The following is a 15462-nucleotide window of genomic DNA, read 5'->3' as shown; positions in this document are numbered from 1 at the left end:
GAAGGCCGTTGAGCTCTCTGCTAACTACAAAGCTGACTTGCTAGTTGTCTAGAACATTTCAAAGTAGTTCCACCCACCGATAAAAACTAACCATGCAAATAAACCCATTACACTGCAACTTGAGGTTAAACAGAGTTCACTGCCTATACAGAATTGAGTCACTGTAAAATGTATAGAATGCCTATAGGCCTCATGAATTAAAAGCAGATTTAGGCAGCATCTGTGATTTATCTCAACCACAACCTTTCCTATATAGTAGCCCATTAGCCCACTGTGTAGTGACAAGATTCAATGGTGGATATAAAGGAGAATTACATACTGTATATTTTATTAAATAATTCTACATTATTTTACAATTCTGACAGTACTTAACTATTTTAAATTAGTCCTTTGAACATTCATTTCCAGTAACACCGCTTTAAATTCCATATTACCTTTCTGAAAACGTAGGTCCCTATACAACAACAATGGCTTAAGCGACAATGTAAAAAAACAAACAGAAATGAATTGAAAAAAGTATTAAACAGCAGAATTGAGAACTCAACAGGATGTGCTGAACGATAAAACAATAAAAAACACAATGACTAGTAAATCAGTAGCCAAATATACGTCTTAAAGGGACAAATGGCACACATGATAGGTGTATAATTAAAACATGACAAACCTGGACGATAGATGCTAATAATATTTAGTGCAATAAAATGTGGAAAGATTAACAAATCATGACAGCTTGGTCATATTTTAACATATTACATTTGTTTGGATGAAATGTCCTAACACCTCCTACTATCCCAGTTAAATAAGAAAGCGAATATCATAAAATAGTACAACAAGGTAGGACACATTCTTATTTGCAGAAAGGAAGCCGAAAACAAGACCTATACTTGCTCTCAGACAATACTATATCTCTATTAAGCGTATTAAATACTTTTTATGAAACATTCTGAAAGAAATAAAACAAGTAAAATCAGAAAGCCCAGAACAATGCATGTACCTGATCTGTCCAGCCAACTGCTATTCTACATGGAATAATTTCCATATGTGAAGTCTAACAACACGTCCCTATTTAATTTGAAGCAAAATAATAAAAAATAAAGCTCCCATTTGAAAATGTTTTCTGTCCCTATTAAATAAGGCATGACTTAAAGAACAACTTAAATTCATACACCAAGGTGTTTGCATATTTAAGTAGTGATATTGCACAAAATACAAAAATAAGACATTAAATACTGCTTGCTATACCAGTAGTATATACAAAAAGATGTTTCTTTCCATGTCTCTCAGTGTCATCTTCACATTGGACTACCTATTCCTGTGTCCGGTACAGCACTGCTGTATTTCAAGTTCACCCAGTAAAGGCCATGTAATGAGAATTCACTTTCGTTTCTACATAGAAAACATTTGGCACCAATCCCAAATGGCCTGGGAAAAAGATGGGGTGTCTGGGTGTGGTGAGTGTTCTTGTTTGAGTTATACCTTTGTGGGCTAACCTACACATCACAATTATATGACTAGCTATGTCAGTGTGTTCCCTACTGTTACGCTTCGCACTCACACTCGGTAGCTACAGTATGAAGGCGGGAGTGACCACTAAGTGAAGATTCTGCACTCTGTTCTCTATGCAAACACAAAGCAGGAGTAGAAGTGGGTCTTCCTGGGTCTTGTGGCTAGGTTGGGGGCATCCACAGCCTCACGCAGGTTGCTGGGGGTTGGCGTGTTGAGGATGCTGAGGATGGCCCAACAGTCCAATTCTCTGTTTCTGCTTCCTTTGCTCTGTCATCTAGAGGACAACACACGGGACAGGAGCTGGGTTATTTGCTCAACTCTAATTTTCTGTATCTGTACCTCAGGTGCTCTGTCACATCTACTGTCGGGTTAAAGGTTGTCGGTGTCTGACACCGACAACCAAATAAGCTGATGCTAAGTTTCTTTTTCAGATAAAGTTCTAAAAAACTGTCCGTGCCTGCAAATGCTGCACATCAACGAAGTGAAAGCTTTTGGGTTTAACGGGAGGGTTTCAGTGTTTCATCTGAAACGTATCCTTCTACCCTTTTAGAACGTCATCTCGTCTAACAACATGTACACCACAGTAAGCAAACAACCAGCAGTGAAACCCCAGTAAAATACATTTTTACTTTCAAGTCAGGCTCATGAGTAATAATGCAAGATGTTGGCTTTCATGGCACTAGGGACGACATCCGTTTTAAATAAACTGAAGTATTAAAACAAAACAAGTGTCCTAAAAAAAGATTTTGCAATCTTAATATTGCAAACATACAATGGCAAAGGCAATACAAATACCCTCACAAGCGCTGTTGGTCATGAGATGAGCGTTATAAAAGGAATTAATTATTAGATGTTGGGAAGTGCTAGAAAGAGCAGCATTAAAGTTTGTGAGAGTGCTGTGGGGGTGGCCACTGGTTAAACTCAGTTACAGTAGAATGTGACTCTTTATTTGTGCCACAGCAAACTAATTAAATCAATTTTCGTTGGAATTATGTAACAGATGGAGCTCTTGTCTGGGCCAGTTGTTTTTGAAACCATTTTCTTGTTTGTGCCACTTTTGAGTGCCATGGAGCATGCTTAAGACTCTTACAGGCAAGGGAGGGGACAGGAGGCACTGAAGGCAACTTCTGGGAAAATAAGACTGAAACAGTCCAATGTAAAAAAAAAAAAGCACCGTTTAGTCTGAATTTGTCTGTCAACTAAACTCCAAAAGTTAATTTTCATATTTTGGTCCATGTTTGTGTACGTGTGAAAAAAAACGTGCAAAAGCCAAGTAGACATCAACCAATTCAGATCCGAACATGTATTTATGGAGATATTTAGTAATGAATAATCAAGAGAAAAGGGTTTTTGTGTCCTCATCCAAACCTTTTAGCCACACAACAACCATTTCCTTCTGTCTGGGTCAGTGTCTAGATAACACCCACTTCCTCATAGACACGTCTAATTTTATTGATAGACCAAAATACTACTTTGTTTACAAGAAACAGTATGCAGAGTTCGATGAAATTATTTATGACCAGTAACATTTTCTTGAACCGAACACAACTAATAAAGGTTGTATAATTAAATGATAGTCATTGCCTATATGATCATTGTCATTATAATAATATTTTTGATATGTTAATGGAAAATAAAAGGTGTTAAGATCATCATTATCATCTTGCCAATTTACTGTAATCTGACCATGGGCATATAAAGTCTACCAGATTAATGTACATAAATATAATTACTGCATTTAAAGCTCTAGCTCTGACTAGGATGCCCACAATACAGTGTGAGCCAAGTCATTGTGGAACTAATCCTTGCTTTAATGACGTAAATCAGATCAGGTTGAAGGCCACATGAGCTGCAGCATTGTGCACTATGAGTCATTGCCTTCTGATTTTAGTAAGCTCTACACCTACAAGGCAAAGAGTTGCTATCAAACAGATCAAAGCTACACAAATGACATGGAAAAATATCGAAATAATGTAATATTTTCATAGCAATATCTATACAGACCACCATCTAGTCACAGGCAAAAGGGTCGACTCACCTGCTCCTTGAGCTCAGTCAGTTGTCCAGAGAGGTTGGAGACTAGCTTCATGGTAGACTCCAGTTTCTCCTGTAGGCTCCTGATTTCATTTTGCTCCCCGTCCGCATCGCTACAGACCAGAGACATGGCCCGCATCCGTGGAAACCAGTCAAGGTTGTGCTCCTGGTGACCAGAGGGAGAAGATATGTTATTTAAGCATGACTAGAACATTTGTTGGAGCACAATACATTTAAATTCTGGTCTCTAATCATGATTATAAAAGAATATATAGAAAATATTTGGTAACACTTTCGTAACACTTCCATACACTTTGAAAAAGTAAACATTGTAAAGTGTTAGCATATATTTAATGTACTGCCCAGAATTGATCAAATAACCTATCATTTAAACATCAATCAAATATCTTTACAATTTGTTTGCTCAGGGAAAAAAGGTATATTTTCATCACATTTTGTCATTCATTTAATGTATGCAGAACAAAAATATAAAACACAACATGCAACAATTTCAAAGATTTTACTGAGTTACAGTTCATATGAGGAAATCAGTCAATTGAAATAAATGCATTAGACAATAGTCTATGGATTTCACAAGACTGGGAATACAGATGTGCATCTGTTGTTCACATATACCTTTAAAAAATGTACCTCACATTAGGCCTCAGGATATTGTCACGGTATTTCTGTGCACTCAAATACCCATCGATAAAATGCAAGTGTGTCCGTTGTCTGTATGCCTGCCCATACCGAACCCCACCGCCACCATGGGGCACTCTGTTCACAAAATTGACTCAGCAAACCGCTCGCCCACATGACGCCATACGCGTGGTCTGCATTTGTGAGGCCGGTTGGACGTACTGCCAAATGATCTAAAATGACATTGGAGGCGGCTTATGGTAGAGAAATTAACATTCAATTCTCTGGCAACAGCTCTGGTGGACGTTCTTGCAGTCAGCATGCCAATTGCATGCTCCCTCAAATCTGTGGCATTGTGTTGGACATTTTAGAGTGGCCTTTTATTGTCCCCAGCACAAGGGGGACCTGTGTAATGATAATGCTGTTGAAACAGCTTGTTGATATGCCACACCTGTCAGGTGGATGGATTATGTTTACAAAGGAGAACTGTACACTAACAGGTATGTAACCAAATTTGTAAGAAATTGATGAGAAATTAGCTTTTTGTGCCTATGGAAAATTTGTGGGATCATTTCAGCTCATGAAACATGGGACCAACACCTTGCATTCATATTTTTGTTCAGTGTAATTACATTTCTGGTGAACACTTATTTCATCAAATTTCACCAATAACATGCTAACACCCTTTGATTTTCTTTGACAAAGCCTTACACATTAGGGTAAGTCAGAATGACATCAAATATATTAGCTAGCTACGGCTCCACTGGGCAAACAGATGCCTCTTTGACTTGTGTTTCTCTCAATCCCTCTTTGTCTGTCTGTCTGTCTGTCTGTCTGTCTGTCTGTCTGTCTGTCTGTCTGTCTGTCTGTCTGTCTGTCTGTCTGTCTGTCTGTCTGTCTGTCTGTCTGTCTGTCTGTCTGTCTGTCTGTCTGTCTGTCTGTCTGTCTGTCTTTGTGCACTTATCAAGCCTATAATAAAATGTAATAGAATTAATGTTGGGGACTTTCCATACCAGGGAGTTCAAACTTACCGAGACAACTTCCTTTAAAAAAATGATGATCTAATTATACAATAACACGGTCAGGTTGGATGTGTGAGGGCCGAATAGAGGAACATTTACTCAGACTTAACTAGCAATATAAGGCTGAGTTCCCCATTTCATTAATGTGGTATATTGTTGCATGCAAACTTCCTCTTCGGTGGCAATGTGGAGTTTAACACAACACACACCTAAAGTGACAAAATGAGAATTGGTTGAATTTTCCAAATGCCACCACTGATTAGTTTCACATCTAAATAGTTGAGGTAAGAAAAACGTCTCAAGTCATCCACAGTGATTTGTAACGACTCTTTGCCTCTTTTCTCATTTGTAAAACGTTTCCACGCTCCTCCTTGGTGTGTAGCCTACAGTACACATCAAAACACCACAGCTATCAATCAGTCAATACCTCTTAATTCATTTCTTATGCTAATCTGCTCTACCCGAGTGGAATCGCATGACTAAACTGATGGCTTCTAAAAATAGAAAAGGGAAAACATACTGTACAAGGCATGCCCAGCGCACCTAGTGCACAAACGTGTACGCGTGGAGAACACAGTAAGTGTGACGGCCAGTCACTTCAGAGCCTTGAGCCAGTGAAAGGGTCGCTGCGTTCATCCAGGCGAGCAGCAAAGGGCCACTCTGAGCACATTCTGTCACCCCTCCATCTCCTCCAGCACTTGGCCACTACATACCAATGTTATTGTGCACTGTTTGAACCTGCCCTCAAACAAACGGAGGCTGTGTGAATAGGTCTGTCTGGAAGTCCCATAAAAAAAATACACGTTGGTAGATGCACACCATTAAAAAATAGTCACTCCTTTAGCTACATGTACATGCATGTGCACTCCCAGACCCTACAAAATAGCATTACAGTTAGCTTAACTTCAGACCGAACAGTAGATTGTGTGATTGAACAGGAGCGTGCTGGGTAGCACCTGCACTGTCGCTGGTTGTGAGCACAGCTGCATGGCTGGAAAAGTCCCTGGGTTTCAGTGGTGTAGTCTGAGATGCGGGGGCGAGAGTGGCAGCTGCATGGGCCACAGGCTAGTCCTAGGTCAGACAAACAGCAGGACAGGGGAATCACACAGAGACTCATTCTGAGATGAGGAAAGAAGAGCTGTGTGCATGCTCAACCCCACACCCCCCTCGCAGCACAATGCTGCTTTCCCACATGTGATCATGTACATGCGTACTCTGTATTGGACATCTACCTACTATAATAGACTAGAAATGCACCGACACAGTATACTAGATTGCTCTGCTAGTGTATTGCTGAACGTAGAAACAAATCCTTCAAGAAAAAGAATGTATAGCTCAGACATAATGACATAAGTAAAATTGTGTCAACATTATTTGTCTGAAATCAATTTGTAATCAAAGTGCCAGGCTTAACTTGGATGAGAAAGGGGCAGATGCGTGCAGTACAGCAAGATTGATCATCCTGCCCTTTGCTGTCTGTGTCAAGAGTCAGTTTGACAGCCCAGCCCCCCAAAACCCCTTTTCCTTTCTCAGTGTTTACAAGTGAAAACACTTCCAGTAAGTCTCAGACCGATGTCACCGCTGACATTAAATTCATCTTCACAGTAGCTCAATGGAAATGACAGAAATTCATTTTCCATTATTAAAACCACAAGGGCCATGACAGAGAAACAGGATGCTGTGTGGTTTTGACAGCAACAGAAACGTCACAGGCAAGCCACAGGCCACCTGACATACTGACAACCCACCACATCTACTACTCTTCCACACAAATTAAAGAAACAGATCACATTTCAAAATAGACCAAACAAACAAATAGAAACAATGTGCAAAACACAATGGGAAAACTCCTTCTCACTCCCCTTCTTCTGAAATGCCTCTAAAGCATTCTCTTATCAATGCGATTCAAAGTTCAAATCACGATGTGGATGCATCTCGGAGCAGCGAGCATGGGCCGCAATAATAATGAGGGCAACAGATTCTGGCGTACCCAAGTCAAGCAATATAAATGTAAGCCTTCAACCCGACACTTCAGCCAAGGCTTTCTGCAATTGACGTCAGTCCCAGTCATTGTCAGACTTGTCTGACTTCTATCTACACCCCCTGATCTCTTAAATCCCCTCTGTGCATATGAGGTGTCTTCACCACTTCAGACAGCATCATCATGAGACACTGTCATGCTTGTTAGGGTAACCAGGAGAGAAAGAAGGGGAAATGTATCAATAGAACTATTATACAATATTAAGCCTATTACACCAACATAGGGAGCCTTTTCCCCTACCATGTCAAATGAAGAAGAAAGATCTCCTGTGTTGAGTTGTGACATCATAAGAGGATAACTAATGTGACCGATTCCTCCACTTCTCAGATTCTAAAAGCTCAAACATGTATTTTCTTTTATTAATCCATCCCCCTCTTCGGTGGTCAAAAATAACTTTCCTTTTTTACAGCTTTCTTGCGAACATATACACACATTTTGCAGATACATTTTACATGCAATGCATTCAGAAAGTATTCAGACCCCATTACTTTTTCCACATTTTGTTATGTTACAGCATTATTCTAAAATGTACTAAATTGTTTGTTTGTCTCATCAATCAGCCTTGTCTCAGGATGGTAAGTTGGTGGTTGAAGATATCCCTCTAGTGGTGTGGGGGCTGTGCTTTGGCAAAGTGGGTGGGGTTATATCCTTCCTGTTTGGCCCTGTCTGGGGGTGTCCTCGGATGGGGCCACAGTGTCTCCTGACCGCTCCTGTCTCAGCCTCCAGTATTTATGCTGCAGTAGTTAATGTGTCGGGGGGCTAGGGTCAGTTTGTTATATCTGGAGTACCTCTCCTGTCCTATTCGGTGTCCTGTGTGAATCTAAGTGTGCGTTCTCTAATTCTCTCTTTCTCTCTCTCTCTCTCTCTCGGAGGACCTGAGCCCTAGGACCATGCCCCAGGACTACCTGACATGATGACTCCTTGCTGTCCCCAGTCCACCTGACCGTGCTGCTGCTCCAGTTTCAACTGTTCTGCCTTATTATTATACGACCATGCTGGTCATTTATGATCTTTTGAACATCTTGGCCATGTTCTGTTATAATCTCCACCTGGCACAGCCAGAAGAGGTCTGGCCACCCCACATAGCCTGGTTCCTCTCTAGGTTTCTTCCTAGGTTTTGGCCTTTCTAGGGAGTTTTTCCTAGCCACCGTGCTTCTACACCTGCATTGCTTGCTGTTTGGGGTTTTAGGCTGGGTTTCTGTACAGCACTTTGAGATATCAGCTGATGTACGAAGGGCTATATAAATACATTTGATTTGATTTTGATTTGATTTGATCAATCTACATACAATACCGAATAATGAGTAAGCAAAAACAGGTTTTTAGATTTCTTCGCTAATTCATGTAAAATAAAGAACAGAAATATCACATTTACATAAGTATTTAGACCCTTTGCTATGAGACTTGAAAATGAGCTAAGGTGCATCCTGTTTCCATTGATCGTTCTTGAGATGTTTCTACAACTTGATTGGGGTCCACCTGTGGTCAATTCAACTGATTCTATATGATTTGTAAAGGTACACACCTGTCTATATAAATCCCACAGTTGACAGTGCATATCAGAGCATAAACCAAGCCATGAGGTGGAAGGAATTGTCCATAGAGCTCCAAGACAGGATTGTGTCGAGGCACAGATCTGGAGAAGGGTACCAAACTATTTCTGCAGCACTGAAGTTCCCCAAGAACATAGTGACCTCCATCATTTTTAAAATGGAAAACGTTTGGAATAAACAAGACTCTTCCTAAACCTGGTCGCCCGGCCAAACTGAGCAATTGGGGAAGAAGGGCCTTGGTCTGGGAGGTGACCAAGAACCCGATGGTCACTCTGACAGAATTCCAGAGTTCCTCTGTGGAGATGAGAGAACCTTCAGAAGGACAACCATCTCTGCAGCACTCCACCAATCCGACCAGTTTCCAGACAGAAGCCACTTCTCAGTTAAAAGACACATGACAGCTCGCTTGGAATTTGCCAAAAGTCACCTAAAGGACTCTCAGACCATGAGAAACAAGATTCTCTAGTCTGATGAAACCAATATTGAACTCTTTAGCCTGAATGCCAAGCATCATGTCTGGAGGAAACCTAGCATGGTGGTGACAGCAGCAGCATACTGTGGTGATGTTTTTCAGTGACAGGGACTGGGAGACTAGTCAGGATCAAGGGAAAGACGAAAAGAGCAAAGTACGAAGAGATTGATGAAAACCTGCTTGAGAGCGCTCAGGACCTCAGACTGGGGCAAAGGTTCACCTTCCAACAGGACAACGACACTAAACACACAGCCAAGGCAACGCAGGAGTGGCTTCGGGACAAGTCTCTGAATGTCCTTGAGTGGCTCAGCCAGAGCCCAGACTTTAACCCGATCAAACATCTCTGGAGAGACCTGAAAATAGCTGTGCAGTGATACTCCCCATCAAACCAGACAGAGCTTGGGAGGATGTGCAGAGGAGAATGGGAGAAACTACACAAATACAGTTGTGCCAAGCTTGTAGTGTCATACCCAAGAAGACTCTAAGCTGTAATCGCTGTCTCTGAGCTCTACGGACAATTCCTTAGATCTGATGGCTTGGTTTTTGCTCTGACATGCACTGTCAACTGTGGGACCTTATATAGACAGGTGTTTGCCGTTCCAAATCATGTCCAATCAATTGAATTTACCACAGCTGGACTCCAATCAAGTTGCAGAAACATCTCAAGGATGATCAATGGAAACAGGATGCACCTGAGCTCAATTTCGAGTCTCATAGCAAAGGGTCTGAATACTTGTGTTAAAAAAGCATTTAAAACATTTTTTTTAAATAAATGTGCAAATATGTCTAAAAAACTGTTTTCGCTTCGTCATTATGAGGTATTGTGTGAAGATTGATGAGGAACACCTTTTATTTAATCATTTTTAGAATAAGGCTAAACTAAACTGGCAGCTTCATTAAATAGTACCCGCAAAACACCAGCCTAGAAGACCAGAATCCCGGAGTCTCCTCTTCACTGTTGACGTTGAGACTGGTGTTTTGCGGGTACTATTTAATGAAGCTGCCAGTTGAGGACTTGTGAGACATTTGTTTCTCAAACTAGACACTCTAATACACTTGTCCTCTTGCTTAGTTGTGCACCGGGGCCTCCCACCCCTCTTTCTATTCTGGTTAGAGACCATTTGCGCTGTTCTGTGAAGCGAGTAGGACACAGCATTGTACGAGATCTTCAGTTTCTTGGCAATTTCTCTCAAGGAATAGCCTTCAATTCTCATAACAAAAATAGACTGACAAGTTTCGGAAGAAATGTCTTTGTTTCTGGCCATTTTGAGCCTGTAATCGAACCCAAAAATGCTGATGCTCCAGATACTCAACTAGTCTAAAGAAGGCCAGTTTTATTGCTTCTTTAATCCAGACAACAGTTTTCAGCTGTGCTAACATAATTGCAAAAGGGTTTTATAATGATCAATTAGCCTTTTAAAATTATAAACTTGGATTAGCTAACACACCGTGCCATTGGAACACAGGAGTGATGGTTGCTGATAATGGGTCTATGTAGATATTCCATTAAAAATCTGCCGTTTCCAGATACAATGGTCATTTACATCATTCACAATGTCTACACTGTATTTCTGATCAATTTAATGTTATTTTAATGGACAAAAATAATTTCCTTTCTTTCAGCATATATACACAGACACACATACATACAGTTGAAGTCGGAAGTTTACATACACTTAGGTCATTAAAACTTGTTTTTCAACCACTGCACAAATTTCTTGTTAACAAACTATAGCTTTGGCAAGTCGGTTAGGACATCCACTTTGTGCATGACACAAGTAATTTTTCCAACAATTGTTTACAGACAGATTATTTCACTTATAATTCACTGTATCACAATTCCAGTGAGTCAGAAGTTTACATACACTAAGTTGACTGTGGCTTTAAACAGCTTGGAGAATTCCAGAAAATGATGTCATGGCTTTAGAAGCTTCTGATTGGCTAATTGACATCATTTGAGTCAATTGGAGGTGTACCTGTGGATGCATTTCAAGGCCTACCTTCAAGGCCTACGCAGTGCCTCTTTGCTTGACATCATGGGAAAATCAAAATAAATCAGCCAAGACCAACAAAACATTTTTTTTTGTAGACATCCACAAGTCTGGTTAATTCTTAGGAGCAATTTCCAAACGCTTGAAGGTACCACGTTCATCTGTACAAACAATAGTACGCAAGTATAAACACCATGGGGCCACGCAGCCGTCATAACGCTCAGGAAGGAGACACGTTCTGTCTCCTAGAGATGAACGTACTTTGGTGTGAAAAGTGCAAATCAATTCCAGAACAACAGCAAAGTACCTTGTGAAGATGATGGAGGAAAGAGGTACAAAAGTATCTATCTACGGTTTTGCTACTGCACATGTGGACAAAGATTGTACTTTTTGGAGAAATGTCCTCTGGTCTGATGAAACAAAAATAGAATTGTTTGGCCATAATGGCCATCGTTATGTTTGTTGGAAAAAGGGGGAGGCTTGCAAGCCGAAGAACACCATCCCAACCGTGAAGCACAGGGGTGGCAGCATGTTGTGGGAGTGCTTTGCTGCAGGAGGGCCTGGTGCACTTCACAAAATAGAATGATTCATGAGGGAAATGTTGTGGATATAGTGAAGTAACATCTCAAGACATCAGTCAGGAAGTTAAAGTTTGGTCACAAATGGGTCTTCCAAATGGACAATGACTCCAAGCATACTTCCAAACTTGTGGAAAAATGGCTTAAGGACAACAAAGTCAAGGTATTGGAGTGGCCATCACAAAGGCCTGACCTCAATCCTATAGAAAATGTGTGGGCAGAACTGAAAAAGTGTGTGCGAGCAAGGAGACCTACAAACCTGAGTCAGTTACACCAGCTCTGTCAGGAAGAATGGGCCAAAATGTATTGTGGGAAGCTTGTGGAAGGATACCCAAAACATTTGACCCAAGTTAAACAATTTAAAGGCAATGCTACTAAATACTAATTGAGTGTATGTAAACTTCTGACCCACTGGGAATGTGAAGAAATAAAAGCTGAAATAAAGAATTCTCTCTACTATTATTCTGACATTTCAAATTCTTAAAAGAAAGTGGTGATCCTAACTGACCTAAAACATGGACATTTTACTAAGATTAAATGTCAGGAATTGTGAAAAACTGAGTTTAAATGTATTTGACTAAGGTGTATATAAACTTCCGACTTCAACTGTATACCCACACATATACACACATACAAGCTATTAACTTAGTTATTGGTAAAGGCTTTGATCCATTAATAGCCCAGAGCCTGCATGCAGACATGCATGAACCTCCTGATGCTGGAGAGCTAACATCTAAGCTGTGAATTCTCTAAACTCAGCTTCTTGCAATAAATTACCATGTCTGAGCTCTGCCGAGAGCCGTGCTGCAGACACCTAATTTAGCTCCCAACCCAGAGCAGGAGGCCCCACATGATCAAACATGTTGCATGAGTCCAGTTGTGGTTCACTGTTCGAGTTGACGGGTCAGTGGATTCTAACACACCATGTGCCCTCTCTCAAGCAGAGGTCACTTTAAATCCTCCTTTGGACCACAATGTGTCCCCGACAAGCTCTGTTTGGCTCAGTAGGGTCCAAGGCTAAGAGGGGGTTAGTTAATCCCAAATCAGATGACTCCTCATAAGACCTCGCAGCGCACCTCAAACCGAGAGACAGAACTGGGCCAAATAGTGCCTGAAAACTGTGTCAGAAGCCAACACCAGCACAACTGCATCAGGAAAGTTACCACTGTTGAAGAAGGGGCTTTCCTTTGACAGCTATAATTCTCCATGAAATCACTAAAAAAGCAATGGATAGCCTACTTACATTCAAGAACAGAATTTGAACAAAACTCATCGAGCAACAACATATTTTTAAACAATTCTAAAGACACCAGGCAATGAACTATCTCCTGTGGAGTTCTTCAGTCTAAATGCCAATGTATGTGTTCGAGATGCCTCCATGCCTTTGGAAGAGTAGGTAATCAGGTCTTCAGTGCAATAACCTCAGGCCTGGTTGGCATAGGAGACACAGCAGACATTGTGTAAGGGAGGGGTTTCCCACACTGTTCAGCAGCTATCACGAGGCTACCTCCTGGCAGTAACCAGACAGGGGCAATATCGATGGACCAGAGGGTGTAACACGGTAAAACAGGGTGGAGGATGACTTTTAAAAAGTCGACAATGTATTGGTGCTTGTGGTTTTCTATTTCTGAAGATTTTTTTAGATGTATTCTCACCACGGGACAGAGATATTTAACTGCATGCCAAAATGCCTTTCTTTATCTAGTATAGGAGCTGACCTGCATTCGCAGGAGACACATTTGATCAAAGCTCAGATATGTGAGCCTCTCTGATGAAGTCATGCAGAACTGCAAACTCCCTGTTCGAGATATATTTATGACCACATCCCTGCCTATTTTGATGTGTAAAATCAAGAATCTCATTCGTAATAAGCTGGCTGGTACTATGCGTAGTAGTCTAGTCATACCCTGATCATCTCAGCGACGTAGCTCTCTGGTCCTGTGTACTCTGTGGAGTCCTTCACCTTCACCAGCACTATGAAGAACAGGTAGTGCCACATGTTGTGCTCCACCTTGATGTGCTCTTCAAATGTCACTGTCTTGTTGTCAAACTTGTCCCTTTCCAGGCCTGCACGTGAGGAGACATACAAAAAACAAATGGTCAAATAAGAAGACACATGCATGGCAGTTACTGCATTCTTCATCTGTAAACAAACAATGCATGTGTGGCAATAATGGGTCAATCATTATGAGTCTGGTGATTGTCATGACCTTAGTTGGAATGACTGACTGCACAACAATAGCACGGGGAAGTTGCGTCATTGCAGAAAAGAACACAATGCATTTCAGAGAGAGAATAGAATAGGCCCAGGGACTTAACACTCAACAGGTTCTCAATGTCTCACATAAGCTAGTTTTTTTTACATTCCCCTTTGTCCTACGGGGCCACCTATACATACAATGTTTGCGCACATGACTGTAGGTCGCTTTCTGCATAAAAGCGTCTGCTAAATGGGTGGTTCAAAATATCCTTGGTATCTCAGATTGTTCTGGCAATTTTCACATAGGATCTTCATCTGGAGGAAGGATGTTTGAAAAGCTTTTTACATTTGCATCACAAACCACTTGGAGAAAATCCTTATGAAAGTGTACATTTTAGGCCCCTTTCAGACCTATACATGGCTCCTGTAAGACCCTATGATCTGTAAAACACACATGATACAGACAAAATCTTAGTGTCAATATACTCATCATAGTGTGCCCTAAAATATGCATTATGTTTCGTTTCTGATTTTTTTTTCACATTCATTTAATAAACATTAAAACATAATAATATCTCCAAACTACACTTTTAGATTTGTTAATTTTAAGACACAGTGTTCGATTTTAACAAACCTAAAGCAACGGTCAGTTTTAGGGCAGGCAGTAGTGCTATAGGTCTGGGGGTGTTTCAGAAATATTCTTGTCATTTTCAATGCTGGAATTATGAGTGCAATAGCTGGTGGTGGCACGAAAGGGCTCTGTTTTGATGAATAAATAAATGATAGGTGTGACGAGGGCTTGGCCACTCACTGGCCAAATCAATCAATTCACAGCTTAAATGTAACTTCATATTGATCATCCCCAGCACTACCCAAACATCAACATGTGTGCAAATGGTGCATTTCTATGTTTTGTAGTAAAAAAGATAAGAGGAAGATAAGTGTTTCCAATGACATTATCAACCAATTAGTAGACCATTAGTACGCAATGTCTACTCATAATTGGTTAAAATCACATGATGCACACCGATGATGTCATTGGAAACACGTTTCTTCTATCTCTTTTTACTACAAAACATCAAAACGCGCCATTTTCACATGACCCATTTCAGGAAGCTAGGCGTATGTCGCACATCACTACTTCACAGGAGAGGAATTTGAATGTCTTTGCAGAAATGCCCTCGGTGAACTTCCTGTGAACTTTCTTGTGCCTTAATAACAAACTTGTATTCCGTCTGTAAATAAAAATAAAATTGTTAAATTACGAGCGTATTTGGTTTAGCCACGGAAAAAGGCAGGAACCTTCCTGCTAGCCATGAATTGGCTGAGATAATGGATTGGCTGGACATGCCGGGAGATGACTTTGGATTGGTCTGCCATGTAGCGCGCTTCTGTCTATAACTTTAGCTGCTCAGTATGTGTTGAT

General features: G+C 40.8%; 1 protein-coding gene across 9 annotated transcripts in view; it reads right to left on the bottom strand.

The window, feature by feature from the left end:
• Positions 1 to 306: 306 nt before the first annotated feature.
• Positions 307 to 15462, bottom strand: part of itpr1b (inositol 1,4,5-trisphosphate receptor, type 1b) — a 142263-nt gene continuing 127107 nt past the window's right edge. For all 9 annotated transcript variants that reach the window (XM_024426847.2, XM_024426850.2, XM_042324288.1 and 6 more), the window contains 3 exons: positions 13743 to 13903; positions 3545 to 3706; positions 307 to 1780 (listed from right to left, as the gene is read on the bottom strand). In XM_024426847.2, coding sequence (XP_024282615.1) covers positions 1691 to 1780; positions 3545 to 3706; positions 13743 to 13903 — 413 coding nt within the window. In that variant the 3' untranslated portion in view covers positions 307 to 1690. The remainder of the gene's footprint in view (positions 1781 to 3544; positions 3707 to 13742; positions 13904 to 15462) is intronic.

The sequence above is a fragment of the Oncorhynchus tshawytscha genome, linkage group LG07, assembly GCF_018296145.1.
Source record: "Oncorhynchus tshawytscha isolate Ot180627B linkage group LG07, Otsh_v2.0, whole genome shotgun sequence".
Taxonomy (NCBI): domain Eukaryota; kingdom Metazoa; phylum Chordata; class Actinopteri; order Salmoniformes; family Salmonidae; genus Oncorhynchus; species Oncorhynchus tshawytscha.
This window is presented reverse-complemented; position numbering and strand designations above follow the sequence as displayed.